At 42.7% G+C, this 25916-nt stretch overlaps 2 protein-coding genes across 2 annotated transcripts in view; both read right to left on the bottom strand.

Moving 5' to 3' along the window:
- Positions 1-6988, bottom strand: part of chrnb2 (cholinergic receptor, nicotinic, beta 2) — a 28397-nt gene extending 21409 nt beyond the window's left edge. Inside the window, exon 1 of the mRNA XM_049583317.1 lies at positions 6655-6988. Within this exon, the coding sequence (XP_049439274.1) occupies positions 6655-6715 (61 nt within the window). The 5' untranslated portion in view covers positions 6716-6988. The remainder of the gene's footprint in view (positions 1-6654) is intronic.
- Positions 6989-11570: 4582 nt separating this feature from the next.
- she (Src homology 2 domain containing E) lies at positions 11571-24200 on the bottom strand. Its single transcript, XM_049583895.1, has 6 exons — positions 23276-24200; positions 22708-22834; positions 19950-20204; positions 19350-19713; positions 14969-15088; positions 11571-12704 (listed from the first exon to the last, which is right to left on the bottom strand). The coding sequence occupies exons 1-6, from the start codon at positions 23720-23722 to the stop codon at positions 12512-12514; spliced, it is 1506 nt and encodes a 501-aa protein (XP_049439852.1). The 5' UTR covers positions 23723-24200; the 3' UTR covers positions 11571-12511.
- Positions 24201-25916: the final 1716 nt, after the last annotated feature.

Genomic DNA, 25916 nt, shown 5'->3' with positions numbered 1-25916 from the left:
TGCCAAACACTGCAGCTCCTCTAACGGCCACTTGAGGCTGACTCCAAGACCAAGTCAATCCCCATTCACCCCCATGTTAAAATGCCCAAATCTTTATACAACTCACCTTTTTAAATGCTGTTAAGGCTTAAAGTTGGGTATATTTAAGGCTGTGGCTGCTGTGAGTTACAGGTGGGTGCCATCTGTTGACAAGTAGCCACCACAGCAACAACGTTCCCTTGGTAACATAACCATGGCGTGACTCTAGATTCACAGCGCATAGGCATAGCTAGTCTCGCCACCAGACAATCAGAGATCTCCGCCTTCTGATAAGCAAAGCGTCTAAAGATTGACTTGTGAGTCTAAGGCATAGCATATCTGTGTCGCTATTTCAGTGTGCTTTCAGCTTTTGAAGTTCATTGTAACCTTTTAGTCGTCTAAAAATAAAAGTTAAGTGTTTGGTCATACTTAATGATCCTCTAAGGATGTTCATATTTTCCGGTAAATACATTTTATTTTAATGGTTTTAAGCCTGTTTTTTGCCAGTGAAAATTAGCATTAGCATTACCACAGTTAACCATAACTGTAAATGCACCAACTGCTAACTAAGCTAGCAGCCAGCATCAGGGTCAGCTCCACCCTCTCGTCAAAATGCTGTCAGGTCTGGCTCCAAAAATCCGAGATGGAAAAGGCCAAAATGCCAAGATCAAGGCTTCAAATGACACACAACCTTGGGTGATGTCATGTTGGCTACATCCATTATTTACATAGCGTATACTGAGTCCTCTGGACACTCTGTCTGGGGAGACAGGGCAGCAAAGCTCCAAGTGAAGTGATTGTGTCATTAACTTAACCATTCGTTAATATATGAAACATAACACTCCAACAGGGCTTTCATTTTAGTGCAGAGCATCAGACTGAATTTATAAACGCACCATGTCAGGTCACTCACTCTCCAGGACCACAAGTGTTACTTGAAACACTGACCAACGGGACCATACTGGCCGACCTGTATGCTCTCACCCAGTGGGTGCATGATGTGACAGGATTCCTGAAGGTGTGATGGCTGGTTTTGTGGTTGATTACTGTGCCAGTCTTACAAAGGAGGGCGACACAGAATGGTCTCCTCTGGTTTGTTTTCTATTGAAGCTAACACCAGCTAGGCACAGTGCACTTTACATTTTAACTCAGGTTTTTAAAGTCTTTGTTTTTGCTATTTTTATTTATTTTCTTACATCTGACTTTAATTCTTATTTTTATTACTGTATGTGAAGGGAGACTGGCAATTAAGAATTTCATTGTACGGTGCAAACTGCTGAGTTTTCTACTGTGTGTATGACGATAAACTTCTTCAATCTTAAATCTAATACGCCAAAAAGTTAGTGTTATCGCATTTTACTGTAGTTGTCTTCATTTTTGTTGACGGGCAGTGGCGGCAGGTATATGATAAAATTTAAGTTTTGAGCCATGACTCCTTCTATTCTGGCTCCCAGTAACACAACAAGACCACATTTTAAGACTCCTGTATAGCCTGCAGGCCTGTGTTAGCGAGTTGTGTTTTGCCTCCAGCTAATAAAATGACATAATTGTGACATAGGGCCGAAAAGACTCTACTGTATGTCATTTTATATATACCAACCAATTGATTGATTATATAAAAGAGTAATTACAATAATAATTAGTTCAAGCCCTAATGAACAGGCCTATTAAGACATATGCAGAGACAATGACAAGAGATCAATTAAATTAATGACCTGAGTCTGTGGATCACCACGGTAACTGCTGCATGTCATTTCTTAGATGTTTGTAATATAGATGTTTTAGCAATAATGTATCATCATAGTTTAATAGGTCTTACAAAACTCCAGAGTCTTTTTTCAGGCCCATTATCATGAATGCATACTGTGGGGCCAAATATCGATCCAACCGTACAGTATAGCTTGAGCCTAAAAAGCTCAAATCAAAAGTTTAAACTGATGCTAAATATATGAACATTTTCCATTTTATTTTACAGTAAAATTGCATCTTAGGTTTTTGGATAACTAAGGTAAAGTCAAACATTATGGAATCTACAGTCAAAAAGCTCAGAGGCTCTGAAATCCTCATACCGGGGATATGCAGTATGCTTTATTTGTATTATTTACAGCCCAAGGAGCTCAGCTGCTGGATGACAGACGGTGCGGCTTTCTAACTATAGTGGTGCATATTTCAGGGACTGCAATAAAATACATCATTTGAATTGCATAATGCCTCTCAAAACAGCTATTATTTGAGCTATTATTTGGTTTCCCATAAATCCTGAGGCCATGTTATCACCAGGTCGAAGCCTGCAGTGTGTGAATCGTATGCACACATGCGGAGATAGGAGGTCGCCTGTCTGACAGCAGTACGTACATCTAGATCACATTTGAGCTTATCTTGCAGACGTCCTGATCGAAATCAGCAAAGCATTACTTACTGTTGTGTTGATATATGCTGTATTGCACTTTTCCAGGCCGGAGTATTTTCACATGTAAGATCTTTTTTTTATGATTTTATCTTACATACATTTTATCACCAGAGGAGGGTTTATCCTGAATTCACTATGACACACACGTGCAACAAAGGAACATAAGCAAAACGCCGCCTCATTGTAAGTCCACCTTTTCTTTTTTTTCCCCCTTAATAAACTTGAATTAAAACTCTTAACTTTCCAAACGTCTCTTATCTTCCTCTTCTTCTCCACCGCTTAAGTTTCTATTAAACCTCCGTGCTCTCCCTCTGCTTCCCTCTAATCTCTGGGGCCACACACTGCTGTGTGCTGCTACTACCGCACATTCATTCACACAAACACACACACACACACACACACACACACACATAGTCTTGCCCAAATCACACATGAGAGCAGAGTTTTACACACGGGATCACACACGTTCTCACATACAAATGCAGGCCTCTGTTGTGCGACCGCTGTGCATTTCTTATCACAGATGCAGCCCCTGTCCTCTGATCTGATCCTGTTGCTGCTGTGTGTTGGGACTCCGTCCAAAGAGATACAGGCAGAGGAAATGAGAGAGTGAGATAAAGACAGAAAGTGACAGAGAGAGACAGAGAGAGAGACAATAGGAGGGCTGTTGTAATGTGCAGGTTGAGATGCTGCAGGGATCAGTGGGCTGGAACAGTGCAGCAGGAAAGTGATGACAGGCTAAACTGACTGAGCAGAACTTTCTAGACTGTAGCACTGCCAAGGAAATGGTTAGTTGATATTCACTAAGTGCATTCATAAAGCAGAGGACAAAGATTATGGCGCATGCATGCATACACACAGTCGCACATGCGAAGAGGACGACTTGGCCACCAGTCAAACACGTCTGCTTTGAGATGGAGCTTATAAAAAGTGTTGCTGTAAAACTAATCCCAGCACACTTTACGTCCTTGGGTGATGAGACTGTCGCACACCGTGCTCCATATCCAGTAACCCCTGCATCAGGTCAACTCGGCACCACAGACCTGTTTATTATGCATGGCCTGCAGGGGAAATGACAAGAGACATCCTCCTCTCCCATCAGGACGGCCACATCCTCGCAGCAGCGTCTGAGACAGGTGGTGAGATGTCCTTGAGCGCCCTTGCGCAGCCACTGAATGTGAGACTCCTCTTGTGTGTGCATGTTTGGCTTATGTAAGAAAGTATTGTTGTGCGTCTGGAGGTGTAACGTTATGACTTCTCTCCCTCTAATTCCATCACCACCAATGTGAGCAAATGCATAAAAGTATAACTCAGTCTGTGCACGTCTTTTCTAAGAGCCGGTTTTACAATTATGTGCTTTGCAGCTTCTTTGTAGGGAATCTCTGAAATGTGTTTATACCCAGGTGTGCGCGCGGCCATGTGCTCATTTCTTCAAACGTGTGTTTGCGTGTGGTTTGAGTTTACAGTCTCTGAGGATGATGCTAATCAGATTTTCTCCCTTAAGGGAAGATGACTCATTAGTACTCAACTGCTTATGAGGCTCCTTTAAAGTGATATTTCATGTTGGTAGTGTTTTCTTGTGCACATACCTCTTGTTTGAACTCAGGGAACGATCAACCAACAAAAGTGAGTGCTCGAAGCAATCGAAAGATTACGCAGCAAATTTAGAGCAGCTTCATAAACGGGATACACTCTTGTCACTTTTGATGAGTTACTTTTTGTTAGTTCTGTTTATAAGTGTAGTTTTTTTGGGGAGGGGAGATGCAGTGGACACATCCCCCTCAATATTTATAACTTGCATTTGTCTCCCCCAATACAAACATGGAAGTAGCAGGGGACTTTTATTTTGACCAAATTAAAGTCATTTCCACCATACATTTGTGCATAAAAATGTGCCAGAATGCAGGAAATTAAGTGTTTGATGCTCAAATACAGTATGTGTCCCCCCCAGTGTTGACACAAAATCAACGCCCTTGGTTTATTTATTACATTATTCTAATTTGTTTAATTTGTATTTCAATACAAAGAGACCTAATTTTGCCTCTGTACACTTTATATTTTTGACATATTTTATACACTCTTGTGAGTTTTTGTTATCATATTTTTATCTGCTTTCATATCTGTAATACACTTAATAATTTTGTACTTTTTAGTATCAACAAAATCAAACAATTACTGTTAAAATATTATGTCTTTTTCATGTGTGTATGTGCCCACATTAGTGCTTGTTCCTTGATCATAACTTCAAGATAGAGCTTGAAACAATACTTCTTATATCTGTATGTCGTACAGAGTCTCTTCCCAGTCCACTGTCTCGTGCAATGATTCATAGTGTGTATTCTTATAAAATTTATTGTGTCTATCTTCTTTTATAATGTGTGTATCTCTGTTTTTATGCTGCTCTTTTAACTGTCCTTTGCCTTTTTCTTCCAGGTTGACTTTGAGAGATATGCACGAAAATTCCAACGTACCGTAGCTGTGCAAATGGCAATAAATGAATCTAATCTAATATCTCTTATATCTGTAAAACACCTTGTGTGTTTTTGAAGAATGTTCAATAAAGAAAATTTGTTATTGTGATGAAAATCAAACTGTGTAAATGTACATGTGTTTGCTTTGTGTGTGTGTGTGTGTGTGTGTGTGTTTGGAGCTGGTGCTTGAACTGATCAATGGCAGGCTGATGGAGGCGAAAGTGATCTTTACTGTACGTCTCTGTAAATACTCCTCTGAATGTATTGTGATGAACGGCGTGACGTAAAGCTCTCTTGTGTGTGTGTGTGTGTGTGTGTGTGTTTGTGTCAGAAAAAGCGGGAGTGTGTGTGTGTGTGTGTGTGTGTGTGTGTGCCAGAGAGAAAGCAGGAGCATGTTGTCGCCATGGGTGATGATGAACAGTTAGTCAATACAAGGCAGATGGCCAGGCGTGTGTGTGTGTGTGTGTGTGTGTGTGGTGTGTGTGTGGATGGAGGTGTGTTAGTGCGTGTGGTTATGTGTGCTGCTACACAGCCAGTTACAAACAGTCTTTTTTTGCTCAGAGGCACTGTGCTGACCTCTGCCCTGTCACTACTATGGATTGGCTGAAAATATTAAGGCGGCCGTAATTCAGCCAATCAGCTGATGTGCTTTTCCTCTCCACTTGAGGAGAACCCCCTTGCTGAGAGGAAATTAACACCAAATTAGAGCCAAGTTACAGAGGTAAAATATGTCCAAACACCCTAATGGCTTTACACTTAACCCATTTGCGAGAGCTGCGTCGTAAATAAGACTGGTCTACTCAGTGCATGTCCTCCATGAAGACAAAAAGACCATCCATCTGTCTGAGCTGCTACACAGAGACAGAAGGCTTTTCCTGTGCTGCTGCATGACACATCATTTGTCCTCTGATGACAGGATGTAGAAGTTGTTTTAGCTCAACGTGCCTCTCATTAACCTGCCCACTCAATGCAAGACCTCAGTGTTAATGAGAGACAGAGAGAGGGGAGGGGGGTAAGAGGGTGATAACATAATTCCTTCCCCTCTCTCTAATGTATATTTAGAGAGGAGGGATGCTATGGTGGTTTGGTTAATGTTTAGTAGACTGCATGCTCATTCACAAAGACTTCAGTAACTACCTGCTGTGTGTGTGTTAATTCATGCAACTAATCAGCCAATCAGAGGCAAAAGCAGTGTGTGGGCAACATTTAAATGCTTTAAAATGTCCTCAAAAATGTGCCATAATTTATTTTAGTATCTGGTGCCAAAGTGTGATTTACCCCCACAGATAAACATAGTAGCAGGGTCACTTATAAGTCCATGCAATGATATAATTGTGACACAATACCACATGGTGTTAGTTTATAAAGTAAGGCCTCTGAACGCACCACGCTGACAACAAGAGATACCCTATTAAAGGGTTTTATTTCAGGGTTTAAACGGATAATCATCAAGCTTATATATATATTTGTGTTCCCACAGTGTGCGCATGTGATATGGAGTGGGCAATATTTTCTCCACCACATCATTCCGTCGCGCTCGCTGCTGTTATTATAAGAAAGATGGTGACACAGCAATGAAGAGTCCTTCTCTCCACGTCTGCCTCTCCTCAGCATCTAACCACTCGCTTTGCCTCCACACTTTGAAGAAACCTATTCCGCTCCCCCTGAATGCGCGGTGGGTTCCGGCCCTATAAAGGTGACGATGCACACAAAAGCGCATCGATGGAGCCATTATGAGACGGACAAGTTACTCACCTCCCGCAATGGCGAGGAGAGCCAGCAGCAGCAGCGGCGACGGCGGCCGGCCGTCCATCATTATACGTGCGTCCGAGCTGCGCGCTCCGAGCCCGAAAGGTGTTCACCGCGATGGAGAGGCCACCCCAATCACACCCGCAGCGTTACTCCCCTCCTCCTCACGACCCGAAGGCTCCCTTCACTCTCTACCTGGCATGGTGACGTCAGGGCTCTCCGTCGGTCCACACTTCTTCGCCCGGTAAAAGCGGGGAGAAATCGAAATACCTCGGCGGGGGCCAGGTAAGCTCTGCGCTGGGTCGTGCCGCTGCTGGCTGTCCGTGCTGAACACCGCTCAGCGATGCGACGCGCTGGAAGAGGCGGGGGCGGGGCGGGGGGCGCGCGGAGGAGCACGGGGGGGAGGGAGGGAGGAGGCGGGAGGGGAGGATGTGGCATACCTCAGAGGCTCCACAGCTCAGCTAGCGATGCCAGTGTCTTCCCCGCACAAAGTCACACATCACCATATAATATTCAGAGCTCTCAGGCACATACAGTGTTTTTCCTGCTCAATAGTGACCTCGTCAAACTTAATGGCATCTCCCATCCCCACCTGCTTTATCTTTAATATCAGCCTCAGGCCAAATATTGTGGCAGCAGTGGTATTTCATATCTTCTAAATCCTCCAATCTTATTGTATTTTTCATCAAGGTGCCATGAGGAAATATATTTCTCCATATAACATGTGCACCAAGGCTCTTTTGCCACAATAGTGTGGTGAGAAAATAAAATATAGATTACAGTATAATAATCACAATTTGGACATGTATAATTGTTCATACTGTAGCTGTGTTTTGGGGTGTGACTCTCCCTGCTCTACTTTCCTTGTATATCTGACACAGCTTGCATCTGTGCCCATTAATAACCTCACACCACCTTTCTTTCCAGGACTGCTGAGCCTAATGTAGTCATTATTCTGTGAATAATCTCCACCCTCTAAAAGCTGGAGGGGTATGTCTCGCCCTCTCCTATGTGACCTCTTCTTCTTTCTATTTTTCCCATCCTGTCGCTTATCTTTTATTAAATGTCTTGTTTTGTTTCTGCCCCTGTGGGCCACTGAGGTGACCTCTAATCTCCATTCACAAAGTCAAACATGCAGGAGTCGGGTAGATCGATGGGGAGGGGAGAAAGTCCAGGCAGGTAGGGGGAAGGAAGGGTAGCCAGGTAGACATAAATTGGGATGGACATATAGAAGAGTGGGACTTCTTCTGGATGTTGCGACATGATAACAAAAATATCACAACTGTTTAGCATGATGAGGGGCGGAGGGAATGCAGCAAATGAAGAGGGGTACAGGAGGAGTCAAAAGAGCGTGGGAGGCAGGGAGGGAGGGAGGGAGGGATGGATGGATGGGGGAAGAGTAAACTTAGTAAACAGGAGTGCAGGATGGAGGGAGGAGGCGGTTGCCGTGGTGACTAAGAGAAACCAGAAAGCTCCAGGAGGAAACGACCTGTTTCTCCTTCATTTTGTCTATTTTCATCACCGGCACACACACACACAGACACGAAGAATACACACATGCGCAGCTGGCGCACAACACGCTCATGCATAAAATGCACACAATGAACACAAATGCACACATGCACACACATGCAGGCAAAACTCTTCCACAGCGATGTCTTGGTCTTCTCATGCTATCTTTGTGCACTCTCCTCTCTCTCTGTACAGTCCTCTCCTCTCTCCCTCTCTACCTCTCCTCTGCAGTGAATGAGCTGACCTGACAGTGCTCCTCCTCTGCACTGAGTGCTGTGAGTCTCTCTGAATTATTTAAAAGCTGGGACCCCCACGAGTGCTTGTCTTCCCCTAACACCCCTCCAACGCTCTCCCTCTCTCCCCCCCTCTCTCCCTCTTTCTCTCTTTCTCTCTCCTCTTTCCTCTGTCCCTTCCTCTCCTGCTGTCATTCTGTCTTCTGGTGCTGCAGTTACTTCCTGTAGCTCTGTCATCTCTGGGCAACACTTTAAACACACAAAAATCTGATCTATGAATCACAGACTGATTTATAGTCTGAGACAATGTCTAAGAAATGAATACTTTTGCATTATATTTTCACTTTTCACAATTTTAGGTACTTTTTACTTCTTTACAGAGGCAAATATTTTCCTTTTTTGCTCAGCCACACTTCATTATTACCAGGCAGTTTGCAGATTAGGATTTTACGTGATCATCTAATGAAATATGATGTGCTGTTTTAAGCAATACACTGGTATACAAAGTGGTTGAAATTAGCTCCACCTCAACTAGATGCAACATAACAGCACTGCTTTCATGTTACTGGTATATTTTTATCTATAAAGCATGGGCAAACTCTGGTAGTTACCAGCTATGCTCCTCCAGATGGTTGCTTTGTAACGTATCCCTGGTTTTAACAGATCTTGGGAAAACTGCAATTTCCTACTCTGCACCTTGGACATGAAACAATCTTCAAAAAGATCTAAAATTAGAAACACTTGTGTATATCCACTGATGAATTTAAGGGCATCATAAAGAATGTGGTTAAATGACATGAATGTGGAAAAAAATTTCCCCTTGGGGACAATAAAACCTAATCTAAAATAAAATGAGAAAACTAAAATAACATAACAGATAGCTGTCATTTTGTTGCACGATGAGTACTTTAACTTTCAGTACTCAGTATATTTTGTAAATAATACTTCTGTAATTCCACTTATGTAACATTTTGAAGGTGCCACTTTTATTCTATTTTATTTTTTTATTTTCGGTATTGCCAGTATTACTTATCAAAAGGATCTGGATACGTCTTTCACCACTGACACTTTATAAGCATGGATGGATTACTGAACAGGCCAACCAGGCTCAGGCAAGGGGCCCCAAGTGTCAGGTTCTCACTGGCCTTCAAGTGCTTCAATGTCACTCAAATTAACACATACTGACCAGGAGGAGACATGCAAAGAGACACAAAATAACTACAAAAATGTGTAATACAACCACAAAGAGGCACAAAACAACCACAAGAAGACACAAAATGACTGAAAATTTCCTCAGAGACACAAAATGACTTTAAAGAGACACAAAATTGCCCCAAAAACACACAAAACAAAGACACAGAAACACTTAACAGTAATAAGATGCATAACAACAACAAAGAGACACAAAACCACACCAAAGTCTGTGTGTCTTGGTGGTGGGGTCTTTTGCATATCTGTGCCCAGGGGCCCATTGTCTCATAATCCGTCCATATTTATAAGCTCATATTCAGAGTGTAGGTGATAGAAATGACGCATGTGATCGCTGTTTTCAAAAAAACACATGCATTTCCAAATTGTTTCTTTCCATGAGCTCTGAAAAATGGCCCTTTGTGACAATGTCAGATACTACGATGGGTTTTAATGATTCATTTAGCTTAAGAAGTAATTTAAGTTAAGAAACACGAGATCCTTCATATTATATAAAAAATAATGTTAGAAAAAATCACTAGAATAAGAGATAGGTGGTTTCCCTGGACGGTGATGATATGTAAGACCAAGCAAGCTCAAGCAAGCATTTAAGATTGTGGGCTGGATGGTTAGCGAACGCAACATTCCCAAAAACAGACTGGCGAGCTCTGCAAGACTCATGTGTCCAGCACCTCGGGCCTCTTGTTTGTTTTGACCTACTTTGTGATTTAATTAAGAGAACATGGAGGACTAACCACAACACATCACACGGATGGAAGGAAGGGTGAGAGTCAGTGGTGTCTGTTGTTGTGTAACATCGCCATTTGTGACACACTGGGTAGAGCAGGATGGGCCAAGATTAGAGAGGGCTCCTCAACCGGAAAGCCTGGGTTCAGGCCCACGTAGAAAGTAAGCATCTGTCTTGGTAAAGTATCTCTGAGCAAGACGTGTTTTGATCGGGGATCGACCCTTCACTCTGACCCTGTGATCAATAAAGTGCTCCAAAATCATGAGCTGACAGGAAGAGGAGTGTGTGACTTTTTACGCTCTGACATTACATGTTGCTGCTCTCCATTCACAAAGCAAGCAGGCTTATTCTGTGGGGGAGCTACATTGCTACTATGGCACTATGGCCACGGTTATTCATAGCTCTTTTTATATTGCAGCCTGTCTCTCCTCCCTCTTTCGCTTCCTCTCTCCTCCCTCTCCTCGTTCCCTGTAGAGATGGCCCTACCTCACTCTAACTAATCACCATGGCAACCTGGTAATCCCTGAACAGAAAAATTCTGACTCCCTCTCTCTCTCTCACACACACACACACACACACACACACACACACACACACACACACACACACACACACACATAACAGGACTGCATGCACACACAGATATAAATGCACACATGGGTGCACACTTTGGCACATTTACGCTTGCACGCACTCACACACACACAGACACACTCTAAGACATGCAAACCAGTACACTGGTGTTTACTGGTTAGACATATCTTACCGCAAACACACGCTTCCACGCATCATTGTGAGGATAAAGCTCCTCTGTGCTCTCTGAGATGCTCCATGTGTGTGTTGGTGAGGGTTTAAATACACCACCTTTTGGGGTTGTGTGTGACGAAATGCTGTTTGTGCATACACTATTTATGTATGCATTTTGTATGTGGAGCTTATGTGTGTCTGTGTTTGTGGTGGTCTGTGTTTGTTGGCTGCAAATAGGTGAGTGTGTGCGCATGTACGAGGTTGCATATGTGTGTTTGTGTGTGTAGCTGTAATTGATTTCATGCTCAGGTCAATGGTTTTACAGCTACAAGAGAAAAGCACACAGATTCACTCTGGTTAGCTTCTCATCTCCATTTCAGCGCCGCTTTTTCCTTGAATCTTGCTTCGACTTTTGCTGCTGGCGTTTCTATTAATAACAGTTTCTCTACAGTTAATATGAATTTTTATTTTATTTACTGAATAGAAGTCTTACAACAATAATATACAACCCACATCTTTGTGCGATTGATTTAAAAAAAAAAAAAAAAAAAACTTCACACATACATCATTTATGCATAAGTACATTTAAAGGTACATTTTTCACTCACAATACAGTAGCTTTTTAATCACAAACTCATATCTAGATTACAGCCGATGCACGTGCATGGACACAATATTCACATATTTATTTTGCACTCACACTCAAACAATTTCGCTGACTGGGCACTGTAATGTTACAAGACCCCTCCCACTACACTAGTCCTAATCGTCTAATCAATAAAGCTCTTTCTCTTGACAGACAGAGTGGCTGGCAAATGAGCCTGATTTTCAGGATAATCAATAGGCTGATTGACATGTCAGATGGATGAATGGATATACTCCAATCAGGTGTATCGATCTCACGGTCCAAGCCTAACTGGATGGCATGGCGATAATTGATGATGCCAGCACCTTTGTGTAAAGAGATCACAAAGTTCTCCGCTTACTTCAAATATCCGATTGTTTACAGTAAGTGCACAGCTTCATGTGCATTGTTTCAGGTATTATAGGAATCAATTTGGTTTCTATGGTACTGAGTATCATCTGTAATGCCAGTGGGCACGACAATGGGATAACTACACAAGGCTGTGGAAGAAGGGCTGGTTTTCCTGTAACTTTAAATACATTCAGTGGAGTTTTTAGATTGGAAACAATGACCACTATAACAATGTGATCAATGGTTATTGTAATGCATTACTACGACCACTAGGGGGCGCATGGAAGAGATACAAACATACAGTATAAACTTGACAGAGTAGTACACAGGACAATCCAAAGCAGCATATCTTTGAGTATGTGTGTGTACACATGCATTACAAGTTAATATGTGTGTCTGTGTGCATGTCTCTGCGCACGTGTACTCATGTCCCAGTGTTGGTTCATCCTTTGTGCATGTTCAGTGTGGCCTGGGCACAGGGTGCTGCAGGGTCATGTGCTCTGCTCCAGTGAAAGGCAGTCTGTGTGTGCAGTAATGGTGGACCAGCTCAGGGATACTGGCAAAGACGCAGCTGCTCTGGTCCAGTGTGAAGCCCAGACCCTTAACGCTCTTCGTCTGGGCCACGATGATGTGCACACAACTCTGACTGGTCCTGATGAAGCAAGACAGTGGGACAGACATTTTAAAAGAATGAACATAGACTGTCAAAAAACTTGCAAGTAGAAGACACACAGCAACAGTTAGACAATGTCGCAACAAAAAAAAAAAGAAGTCCTCCCTTATCAGTGCCCAAATGAGGCTGTGCATTTTACGAGTTCAGTGGATGTGTAAATGGGGTTAATGATGTGGACTCTCAAATGAATGAGCAGCGTATAACAAATGTGCACTCAGGCGCATGCACACATGCGCACACACGCACACACACACACATACAATTGCACCACAGGATTTCAGCCTTTATCCTAGAGAACCTGTTCCTGGCATGCTTTTTGGCAGCGTTACCCCCACAGATGACACACATTCTCATTTGTTAACGCCTTAGAGGTTTCTAACACAATACCAGTTACTGTAACTCCTAAGAAATTCCTTAAAAATAGCGAAACACAGGCTCCATCACTGACGAAGTCAGAGTCAGTGGGCAACAACACCTTTATATATTTCATGTAAAACATATTGTAAAGATAATTTTAAAGGAATACCACACCCACAAAATGATCATTTGTATATTAATTACTCAACTTGTTACCTTGAATTTGTTAAGAAGACTTTTTCCTCACGTCGCCACAGTGAACAAAGAATCATTTCTATTTATCCAGTCGTATGCTCAGTACTTAGCAAACACATGCACTTTTGCTAAACCATAACTATTAAAAACACTTTGAGTCCACCTGGGCAAGTGTGTACATTTGATTTCTACTTGTGCATCCAGTTGTGCAGAGTTTAAATGCACACGCTTGTTTAGGCACGCTACACGTCCCTGCATGAGACTGTTTATGGGGAAGTGTGTTAAACAGTACTGGTTTAGTGAAAGTGCGTGTGTTTGGGAAGTACTGAGAATTTATGAACTGTATTAATGAGACTTGGATTATACCGCACAAGTTGTGGGAGATTGTTAAACAGATGTTTTGATATAGTTTTGCTGTAGAGGCATGCAAGAAAAACAAAACTGTTGTCACAAATTCACGGTGACACAAAGTGAATAACTGATATTCAAATGGTAATGTGGTGGGTGAAGTGTTCCTTTAAAGCAGTAGTCCTCAAAGTGTGGTCTGTGAAGACTTTTCAAATTCATTAATTTAAATTATCAAGATATAAAATCTTTTTTTTTTTACATAGTTCTATTAACAATTCTTAAATCTAAAATAGTTCATTATGTTCTAATCTAACAAACTGTATATTATTTAAAATAACTATACACATACATACTGTATGTGTGTATGTTCTGACCTACATCTTAAATTTGATGTAAACACTGCAGATATTGTGGAACGAGGGCCACAGAGAATTCACCTCCTTCGTAAACTAAATTCCTTCTCCGTCAATCCCGTCATCCTCTGTCGCTTTATCAGTCTTATACTTCCCGTGTTTTTCATTTATCTGCTTGTTTCACAGCCTCACATTGAAAGACAGAAACAGTCTAGATATTATTGTTAAAATCTGCTCTAAGATCACAGGAGTGACACAACAGGAACTGACCAGTTTTTGCAATCAACAAATTCTCCAGAAAGCCACAAGTATTTTAGCTTCTTCTGGACATGTTCTTGTCGGCAAATTTTTTCTGTTGCCATCAATCTTTTATTCCCTCTGCAATTTTTTATTGTTCTTTTATCAATAGTCATACATTTTAATCATTTATTTATAGATTCCTTTATTACACTAAACTCCTTGGCACATTTTTTATTATTTTAATTTTTTACTCATCTATTTATGTGGCTACACGTCACTGTATGTTATATGTGTGTGTTTGTGAAAGGCAAGCTTTTCAAACAAATTGCCCCCTGGTGGGATTAATAAAGTTAATAGAGTTGCTCTTTCTCATAACTAAGACTATAGAAGTGTAAAAATAGGCTACGTCACATTATTCCAGGGGACGTACAGTATATTCTCTATCTTGTAAAAGGTCCTTAGCTGAAAAGAGATTGAGGACTTCTGCTTTAAACAGTACTTAAAGACAATCTTAAATTTTTATTCTGAAAGGAAATATTCAAATCAGAAAAGCATATTTGATTTTCACGAGTAACATCCCAGCATCACTGTTGTAACACAGGCGCAGACAATCTGCCATTGTCATGCAGCAAAACAAAAGCAGATAAAAATAGTGCTATAAATAAATATATACATGTTGCGTTACATAGCGTGCCTGTGCTGCGTTCAACAAACACACTCCCAACAAAACACACACATCTGCGAACTCACTTCAGAGCGATGGAGTACTTGCTGGTTCCTGATTCGCTGTCCCTCACCAGGAAGCTGGCTTCCCTGCAGCGCTGCAGCTGAGCCTCAGCCTGTTGCCGACTCACACTGCCGTGGTACCAGCTTGGAGGGGCGGGGGAAGGAGTGGGGAGGGAGAGGAGGAGACGCAGAGAGAGACAGCGGATCACTGACATATAGCGCGGCGACATATGGAGATAAGTCAGATGTCAAGATAATGATAGGTGATGATGGTGAGAGAGGGAGAAGAGAGAAGGAGACTGACAGGAGTAACGAAGCACACAGACAAGAGCAGAGATTTACAGTCTCCATAAATCCCACCGACATACATGCTGGACAGAATGACTTTAACAGTGTCAAAGGTGAACTGGAGATGGCAAAGAGATAAATAAAATGGACAAACAGAATACATGTGGCTGTGCCGAGTGTCCAGGGAGGCCTATTAGGACACAAGGTGTTGCTGACAGTGGCTACAGGCCAGAGCCATATATAAACAGACTGTATGTGGCCTTGAGGCAAAACACGCTGACATTCAGCCACAACATGAGAAGAACAAATGCGAACATGCTCTGAGCACGTTCTCTACATGTTCCATCCACAAAGAAAGGCCAGTTTGCCGAGACGACAAAAGAAGGTTTAAGAATTCGTCTCTTTCTGTCGATTCAAGCCTCACCTCGAGGGTGCACCTCTCTCGCTTTTATGTTCAACACCTTATCACGACGGTGCGCTCAGGGGCTGCTGCTGGCTCATGCTCTCAGTGATAAATACCAAATTTCACTTAAAATTGTCTAATGTGCCAAGTGTAAAATATATATGGCTGGCAGCCTCTGCTGTATTTGACATTGTGAGTCACCGGATCAGATGTTGAAGGAAATCTGCTTGATTGCTTTACAACTTTTATTAAGGGAAACTGATTTCCAGCCAAAGCACAGATGGTAAGGTAAGGGCCAAAGGAAAAGAAAAAAAAAAACTTAACTGTCCAAACAAATGCAAGCAGAGCAAAACAGAACGCAGGCAGAGGGACAGGAAGTGCGGTTTACTCTGCAGAGTTTATGAGAAACGCGGAGTTCATTTTGATAAGAACTAATAATACACAGACATGAGATAAAGGCGACCAAATGTCTGAACCCTCATCTCATTTGTGTAATTCCTTCAATCCATTAATCCTGTTCAAGGTTGAGCATGCAGTGGGTGAGGGGTAGATTACAAGTCTATCATATTAAGACTCTCCTTACTGGTCTTACATGCATTTCTCCTTCTATCATCAGATTTAAGTCGCTGGGGTCTGTTGGATCCCATACAATGATGTCATATATTTGATAAATTCAGATATTTTTTTGTCATTATCAGTGATTGCTACAACTTATACTACTGAATCTTGAGTGTCGTGTTGGCAGCCCAGTCGCCAGAGGAAAATGTTGGAATCGGACTTCTCTGCAAACCACAAATATGTAACATTTGTACGTTTTATACATATCATATCAATACGTCTAAGGATGGAGGGGACAGAGGATGGTGTAACAATTAGACAAAACACCTACCAAGCTACAGACCACTGTTGGAGACCAATAACAACAAAACTGGTTGTGTTTTAGTGACCTGTAGCTGCTTTTCCAGCTGCTTTTTTGCATCAAATGACGGTGTTTTTAGCAGTACGTTGCTGTTTTTCCTTCCAGAATAGTGCCTTGAGAAGCAGTTGATTTTTACTGAGACTTCACTACGTTTCCTGTTGGGATAGTGCTAAGAAAGGTTGTTGTTTCTTACCAAGACATCACTGCATTTCCTTCCCAGATAGTGCATTGAAAAGCGGTTGCTTTTTACCAAGACTTCGCTACATATTCCTGTCGGGATAGTGCTAAGAAAGGTTGTTGTTTTCTACTGAGACTTCGCTGTGTTTCCTGTCGGGATAGTGCCACGAAAAGTTGTTTTCTCCGAGACATCACTGCGTTTCCTGTCGGGATAGTGCCAGAAAAGATTGTTGTCTTTTACCGAGACATCACTGCGTTTCCTGTCAGGATAGTGCCAGGAAAGATTGTTGTCTTTTACCGAGACATCGCTGCGTTTCCTGTCAGGATAGTGCCAGGAAAGATTGTTGTCTTTTACCGAGACATCGCTGCGTTTCCTGTCAGGATAGTGCCAGGAAAGATTGTTGTCTTTTACCGAGACATCGCTGCGTTTCCTGTCAGGATAGTGCCAGGAAAGATTGTTGTCTTTTACCGAGACATCGCTGCGTTTCCTGTCAGGATAGTGCCAGGAAAGATTGTTGTCTTTTACCGAAACATCGCTGCGTTTCCTGTCAGGATAGTGCCAGGAAAGATTGTTGTCTTTTACCGAAACATCGCTGCGTTTCCTGTCAGGATAGTGCCAGGAAAGGTTGTTGTTTTTTACCAAGACATCACTGCATTTCCTTCCCAGATAGTGTCTCGAGAAGCGGTTGCTTTTTACCAAGACTTCGCTACGTTTCCTGTCAGGATAGTGCCTAGAAAGCTTGTCTTTTACCAAAACATCGCTGCATTTCCTGTCGGGATAATGCCACGAAAGGTTGTTGTTTTCTACTGAGACTTCGCTGTGTTTCCTGTCAGGATAGTGCCACGAAAAGTTGTTTTCTCCGAGACATCACTGCGTTTCCTGTCGGGATAGTGCCAGAAAAGATTGTTGTCTTTTACCGAAACATTGCTGCGTTTCCTGTCAGGATAGTGCCAGGAAAGATTGTTGTCTTTTACCGAGACATCGCTGCGTTTCCTGTCAGGATAGTGCCAGGAAAGATTGTTGTCTTTTACCGAGACATCGCTGCGTTTCCTGTCAGGATAGTGCCAGGAAAGATTGTTGTCTTTTACCGAAACATTGCTGCGTTTCCTGTCAGGATAGTGCCAGGAAAGATTGTTGTCTTTTACCGAAACATCGCTGCGTTTCCTGTCAGGATAGTGCCAGGAAAGGTTGTTGTTTTTTACCAAGACATCACTGCATTTCCTTCCCAGATAGTGTCTCGAGAAGTGGTTGCTTTTTACCAAGACTTCGCTACGTTTCCTGTCAGGATAGTGCCTAGAAAGCTTGTCTTTTACCAAAACATCGCTGCATTTCCTGTCGGGATAATGCCACGAAAGGTTGTTGTTTTCTACTGAGACTTCGCTGTGTTTCCTGTCAGGATAGTGCCACGAAAAGTTGTTTTCTCCGAGACATCACTGCGTTTCCTGTCGGGATAGTGCCAGAAAAGATTGTTGTCTTTTACCGAAACATTGCTGCGTTTCCTGTCAGGATAGTGCCACATCGCTGCGTTTCCTGTCAGGATAGTGCCAGAAAAGATTGTTGTCTTTTACCGAAACATTGCTGCGTTTCCTGTCAGGATAGTGCCAGGAAAGATTGTTGTCTTTTACCGAGACATCGCTGCGTTTCCTGTCAGGATAGTGCCAGGAAAGATTGTTGTCTTTTACCGAGACATCGCTGCGTTTCCTGTCAGGATAGTGCCAGGAAAGATTGTTGTCTTTTACCGAAACATTGCTGCGTTTCCTGTCAGGATAGTGCCAGGAAAGATAGTTGTCTTTTACCGAAACATCGCTGCGTTTCCTGTCAGGATAGTGCCAGGAAAGGTTGTTGTTTTTTACCAAGACATCACTGCATTTCCTTCCCAGATAGTGTCTCGAGAAGTGGTTGCTTTTTACCAAGACTTCGCTACGTTTCCTGTCAGGATAGTGCCTAGAAAGCTTGTCTTTTACCAAAACATCGCTGCATTTCCTGTCGGGATAATGCCACGAAAGGTTGTTGTTTTTTACCGAGACGTCACTGTATTTCCTTCCCAGATAGTGCATCGAAAAGCGGTTGCTTTTTACAAAGACTTCGCTACGTTTCCTGTTGGGATAGTGCCACGAAAAGTTGTTGTTTTTTACTGATACATCCCTGCGTTTGCTGCCAGGACAGTGCCACAAAAAGCAATTTTTTACCAGGTATTTCAAGCCAAAACACAGTCATTTCCTAACCATAACCACATGTTTCTGTGCCAAACCTTACCACATGTTAACCACAGCATTGTTGAATTGGAAAGTTTCTGTCCTGCTTCATCGTAACGTACAAATGCAACATATCCATGGTTTGCAGAAAAATACAATGGCAACTTTCCTTTTCTGGCAATTGGGTTACTTATTAAACATTATGTAATACATTTTGTGCAAACTCTGGTTTGTCCAGTTGCAAATTTGCCTGCTGACGACCTGACAGGGCTGAAATGTTGCGTGTTTCGGTCCAATACAGTTTACAAGCTATAATCCAGTGTGTGAATTCTTTTTCATTCTACCCTCACTAACATCTATACATGTCAAACGCAACACTTCCCTCTTCCTTCCTATGCATCAACAGTCTTCTCTCTCCTTACCTCTGCTTCTCCAGGGGCAGGCTGGGGTCCACTTTGGCTGCCTCCCCATCCAGTGGGGCGCTGGGGGAGGTAGGAGATGGAGGGGAAAGTTTGTTGGGACTAGAAGAGGGTGAGAGAGGTGAGAGTTTCAGGGTGGGGAAAGACGGGGATGGGGGCGTGAGCGGGGAGAGTTTGAGAATAGGAGAGGAGGGGAAGGAGGGAGAAGAGGAGGAGGATGGAGAGGATGGTACAAGTATTTTATGGTTCCAGTTCTTCTGCCTCAGGGTCTGCTGTGGCTGCTGCTGCTGCGGCTGCTGCTGCTGTTGGCGGGTGGAGGTTGAGCCGTTCTCTTTAGTGGGAGAACAATCCACTGCCTCGAACTGAGCTGGAGGAAGCAGGAGAGACAATATCAACCTTTCATGATAAAGTTCTATTAAAACATGCCAGGGCTACCAGTGTAAACACATCTCTGGAAATTGATTCAGCAGGATTGTTTTGTTTCCTCTCCAAAGCAAACACAAAAATTGTTGTGGCATTACTGTACAAATAAAACTCATGGCATCCTTCCTCCACACCCTAAACCCCCCACCCTTCCCATCATCCCTCTCTCCCTTTCTCTACCTGACAGCGCTCTAACAATGTCCTCCTTTCTCCACTCCCAGGGCAGTTCGTACTCTCCGGCGGGACGGACGTCGGACTCTGGCCTCGTGACAGGGATCCACACCCCCCCACTGTCACCCTCCAGCCCGCCCTCATACGGTGTGTCGTAGATGTTTGGGGGCGCGGGTTTTCCCTCTTCATCCTTCCCCTCTCTCTTGCCTCGGTCCAGCAGAACACACACTTTCAGGAGGTCTTTGGAGCCCCGTCTACGAACCTCTGTAGCAGAATGGTCATGTGATTATTCATGGCATCAGATAAAGATTTTCACTTATGTTATAAGAGACAAAGCAGTGCATCTCCTACAGGAGACAGTTCTGTCATCTGCTCGTTAAAATGTTTGTTTTTGTCTTTTTGTGAAGTGTCATACTTCAAGCCCAGAATGACTCCTCTGTGTTGTGATACATTTTTTTAATAACCATGCACCTGGACTCAAAATGTCATAAAGAAGACGTTTCAAATGAAGCAGGTGACAGTGTTGCGAGTCCTTTGGGAGATATTTGGACGAGATTATGAGGGTGTTGTCATACAGATCACAGACAAAGCAATCACCTGCAAAACAAGATGTCATATCACTGTTTTTAGTACATGAGCTGCTTTCTAGGCACAGAGTTAAAAACATAATATGGTAAAACAACTTCCTAATCTGTCTTCAGCTACATCCACAATACAATATATTAATTCTGTAAAATAACCATGGATTGAGCTCCATTGGAGTTTTTCCATTCTAACCTTCCATAACCCAGGTTTGCCTTAAAATGATACACTGAGCTGCCAATTTATTAGGTACACCTAGCTAAAACTAATGCAGTCTAATACAGCAGTCCTGCAATGGTCCTACCTTTATGAAGGATGTAATGTTTAGTCCTTGTTGAAACTTTTTAAAGGTGTTGTTTCATCTTTATGATCAGTTTGTGGTACTGTTGATTTGGGATATACTGAGAAGTGTTTCTAGTATGTTGTCTTTCCTCTTTGATGTGAGTGGGGTGGACAGAATATTGGGGACACCTCCAAATAATCAAATAGCCATAAAGTTTAATCAACTGAAACTGTGATCAACTGTCATGAAAGTACAACTTACTGCAGGACTGTTGTATTGGGAGTTACTGGCACAAGGTCACCTACTTCCAAGGTGCACGAGGAAGGGAAAGAAGTCAAAACTCCAACAACACTTTCAGCATATAGAACGTTATTGTAAGACAAGTGCATTCGGTTTGTGGCCTTCACCAGGGTCAGGAACTGTTGTATTAGACAGCATTGGTTAGGTGTACCTATTAAACTGGCAATGCCATGAATAAGTCTGCAGAGATGCGCTGTCTGCAAGCTTCCCAGTATTCCTTTAATGCAAAAATTGGACACTAAAGACATTTCTCAATCTGCGTTCTTGCCTGTACTTATGTTCTTGCGGACTTGTGAAACGTCATCAGTTGCAGCCCAAGTACTGTTCCAATTCAAAGTCCGCAACCAGCCAAGTACAGTCCAAATGCCCGGATGTGAACTTGCTCTGCCCATTCCATCGGGGATGCATCGGGAGGTGGCTTGTGTGGACTTTTGACAGCCAGGTATCGCAGAATGCATTTCTCACAGACCAGCAGCAATGACAGCTGTCCTTGGGAGTTTGTACTCCTGAGTCGAACTTGCCAAGTTCGAACTCCCAAGTGCGCAAGTCCAAACTTGGCGTACTTGGTATTGAGTCACGCGTTAAGTAAGATAAAAAATACACTTTCTTATAACAATGTTGTATGTTGAGTTAGCAGTGGGGGATCTTCCTATGGGTGACACAGGCAGCCGCCCAGGGCGCCACCCAGGACATAAGGGAAATGGAGGATTGGAGTTTATGTAGAGGGCATTAGAGGAAGAGAATATGAAAAGGCAAAAGCCATCCAGGGTGCAATACAAAAACATGACGACAACAAAATTTGCACTAGTGGTGGGAGGTACCTCATTAGTTTTACGCACAGTTTGTACATTGTGTTCAGTGGGGCAGCTGAATGAATCTGTCAATCGTGCGATTTGCTCTCTAAATTAAGTCTGTTGTGGCACGTCGTTCAGTTTTAGGGGAATTTCACTTGTTGTGTTTCTTTACTGTCTGACAGGTAGCCTGTGTGTCTGCACTATTGTGTGACCAAACAATGGAGCTGCAGGAAGAAAAGGTCAACACAGCTGCTGATTGGCTGGCTGACTGGGCCACTTCCTGGCTGCTGGGAAGTGATTGGGCGAGACCAAAAGGGGGGACCTGTAGAATTTGGAAAGGGGTGAAGGGGGGGGGGTCTTTCGATTCTTTTCACACGTAAGGGACCATAAAGTGTTTTGTGTATATGTGTGTGTGTGTGTTTGGTTGGGGGGGGGGGCACTGGGGCCAACTTCCTATCAAGAGAATGGGGCAAAGGAAACAGAGGCAGGAGACAGGAAGTTGGAAGAGGAAGCTGCGCCCATTGTCCCTGCACAACAGTGTTCCTATAGCAACCGCCAGTGGGGAGGGAAGTCAGCAGAGAGACTGGGGGTTTAGATGGCCCTTTAAAACGTCACTTTAGCAAGAATGCGACACAGTGTGAGTGCAGAGAACTTTAGCTTGTACTCTTTGGCTTGCTTATAATTCACTTATCAAAAACAATGAGACAAATCATAGTGTGTTAAAAGGTTTCAGCAGACAAACTGTGCTCTAGATGATGCCACTTTGGCCTTCCATAACTTCTGAGATAGATAATGAGCCTAAACTCACCTGTGATGATGACCTGGGCATCGTAGGGCTCCATGTACCCATCATTCACCCCTGCTCTCTCAGCCTCCCTCTGCTCTTTGGTTTTCTCTGCATCAAAAGGATCGGCGTAGTCCTCCAGGATTATCAGCTGTGAAAAGGACAAGACATGTTAGAAAGAGCAGTGCCAGGCTGCTATAAGTACTCAGACATTACATTAACCTAGAGACAACACCTAGAGAGGGATCTGATACAGTTTGGGTGTGTGATGTCCATGACTAAGTGACAGTTAATGGAGGGATGAGCAGAGAGAGTGCAAAGAGGTCAGCACATTGTGTTTGCCTGTTTGATCTGACACAATGTAGTGAAACTGCTTTGTGTTCTTTTGACAGAGATGGAAACTAAATACAGGGATATGAACTGAGGTGGGGACGGAAGACACAAATGAAAGCACTGACCTCAAGCTCACAATGATTTTTTTGTGCATAGTATGCTGACTTTTTTTATCTGCATGCTGCTGTAACCTGATGCCAATATGTGGAAATCAAAAATTTGCACATGAGGTTTTGCTTTATCTCCAGAAGTTACTCACCGTTGTTTTAATGTCAGATCTTCCCTTTTCGTTCTCGGGCTGCTTCTGCTCACTTATCCCGTTGAGTTTGGGGGTCTTGTCTTGTTTGTCCACCTTGATCATCCTGCTGATGTATGCTTGCGCCAAACTTGTGGTCCTGACCTGGCGGTTCTCATCTGACGCCCCAGCCTCGACTTTGGAGTTCTTGCGACCTTTCCCAGTCGTGAGACTATCCCAAACGGTCCCACCAGAACCAGCGTTGTTACGACCCAATTCTGTAGCCGAATTTTTCCTGTTTCTCCCTGCCAGTAAACCCCCCACTCCGCCGTCTTTGCGCTGATTCCCTTTCAGACTGTCGCGAGAGAACGAGGGTTTGGGTCGAGTTTGTGGACCAGATTCTGAGGCCGAGCGGACCCTTTCATTTCCGTTCTTCAGGTTGATGGGGAAATCTCTGAACCACTTTGCCATGACTGTCAAGGTATTAACACTTCTCACATATATAAAAATTAATAAACCTGTTGTTTTGTACTCGTTCTTGTATTAGCTGCCCACACTAAAGCCAAATTTAAACCGTGCGCAACAGCTCCAACTTTACGCACACATATTTTACGCACGCCTCGGTTGAAGTAACTACGGTCCTTGATCACTAGAATCTCTTCGTTATCAAATTAAGACACCTTACCTCGAGGTGCTAAACTGATTCCTGGCGTCTGAAACTCCCTGACAACTTCTCGCGCGTCTTGGAAGTCATTGGCCAGTGGCTTTTCGTTGTTATCGCCCTGCACCTGCAGTAACAACTATCCCTGCAGTTTGAAAAGTAGCCTCTGCAAAGCGTAAATTCGAAAGAACTCGAAGTTTTTCTTTGAACTCAATGAAGATCCCATTCCCGGAGCGTGAGATGATGCGTGCAGTCTGTCGAGGTGATGAGATGGAGAGGAAAGTTCTGTGCGCAGACGGTGGGATGTGGCTGGAGTTTGGGGAGGGGCTGTGTGTAAGGGGCGGGGGGAGAAGTTTTACGGTAATAATTTTATTGGATGCACAAGTGAACTCTTCAACCTTTATCAGGACTTGGTCTAATGCTAATAGACGCCTGACAATAAGCACAATATAGGATCCAGCATCTGAAGTCTATGAAAAGTTATTACACAAACGAATTTAAAAAGTCCCTTTTGAAGTTTGTTCTTGTCCACTGCACTACATCTGAAACCATATTTGTGCTTTTGTATTTATGTCCCTAAACTGTGGATCTCACTGCCTCTCAGTATTTTTATTTTTTTAAATTTTATTTATCTATTTATTGTCATTGTATTTTACTTTTTTAAGTCCATAGACTTTTATTGACTGATTTTCAACATTTTAATTTATTTTGTTTTTATCTATTTTTGTATGCTTCTTTTTTTTATTTTACTCTGCTGCATAGTTGTTAGGAAGGTGTTAGGTATATATGAATTAAGTTCAGTGGAGTTGGGTTGGTCAGCTCTGCAATTTGGAGCAATTTGTAGTGAATCGCCCAAATATTAAGGAATTATCATTTGCCTTATTTGTTTATGCACTTATTTTTGTAATTTGTAATGCAGTAATCAATATGGGTATTTGATTTACAGGCAACACTGGGATTTTAAATATCTTTTTCAAAAGTGTATCTTGTCCAAGAAATGCAGCCATATCAGTGTATGACAGACAACATTCAACATGCCACAAACAACAATTATGAAATCATGAACAGATTTTCTTTAGACCAATCATATTTAATATTCCAGCACGGAAGCTAAGCACCATCTTATCATCACCATCTTTAGAGTAACTCTAGAAAAACATCCCATCAACTCAAGGTTTTTAACACACATGTAAAGCAATGGGTGAAACTAAAGCAAACCTGTGAACACTGATTGTGCAGACCACAATCTTTGATCACACATATAAAGGCATGTTCATGCATGTGTGTTAAGCACAATGCATGGACATAGGTGTGGACATGTACACATAGAGACAAACACACACAGACCTCTTACTCATATTTTACTGTATATGTTGTGTTGAATTACTCCATGATCAGTAATCTTACACTCACTGTTTTGACTCTAGAAGATTAACCAGGGACATGGGTTGCAAATCAGCCATGGCTAGAAACCTGTATGCATTGCATCTACTTTGTATTTTAGATATGAGGCAATGTCTTTAAATTTGTCCCTGTCAAATAAACAAGTATTTAAATAATAAAATAGTTAGAATAAAACAACAGTAGGACATTGCATGTACTCTTTCAACTGTAGTTAGTTAATGGAGGTCATGCACTTGCAGCAGAGGGTTGGAGCTTTTTGACAAGTGTTCTGGATAATGATGATGCTGCTGAACTACCAGCTGATAGATAGTTGCGCCATCTACTGGTGATATGAAGAGAAACAACACACGGAGACACCAGTCTGTATTCGCCTTCGTCCACAACGCAGGTCCTGAACAATGTTTGTCTGTCAGGGTCTACCGATAGTTTTTTGTTTATTTCATGTAAAGTAAAAATACGGGCTTCCGTTGTACAGCATAAAGGTCAAAAAGTGGTCCAGCACAATGAATGAGTGACGCATGGATCTCACCAATGGCGAACGTAGCCACTATCTATAGCCCCGCCCACGCCAGCATGCTCGTCCAATCACAGTGCTCTCTT

The sequence above is a fragment of the Epinephelus fuscoguttatus genome, linkage group LG8 (genome assembly GCF_011397635.1).
Source record: "Epinephelus fuscoguttatus linkage group LG8, E.fuscoguttatus.final_Chr_v1".
In the NCBI taxonomy this organism is placed as follows: Eukaryota; Metazoa; Chordata; class Actinopteri; order Perciformes; family Serranidae; genus Epinephelus; species Epinephelus fuscoguttatus.
The sequence above is the reverse complement of the archived record's forward strand: the minus strand, read 5'-3'. Positions and strand labels throughout refer to the sequence as shown.

What these genes read in the sequence shown, in the direction of transcription:
- she (XM_049583895.1), bottom strand. Translation starts at nt 23,722, where the DNA reads ATGGCAAAGTGGTTCAGAGATTTCCCCATCAACCTGAAGAACGGAAAT. An exon ending in CTGCCCCTGGAGAAGCAGAG is followed by an intron (nt 15,089 to 19,349) that starts GTAAGGAGAGAG and finishes CGCCCCTCCAAG; the next exon opens with CTGGTACCACGGCAGTGTGA. An exon ending in AAGTACTCCATCGCTCTGAA is followed by an intron (nt 12,705 to 14,968) that starts GTGAGTTCGCAG and finishes TTGCTTCATCAG; the next exon opens with GACCAGTCAGAGTTGTGTGC.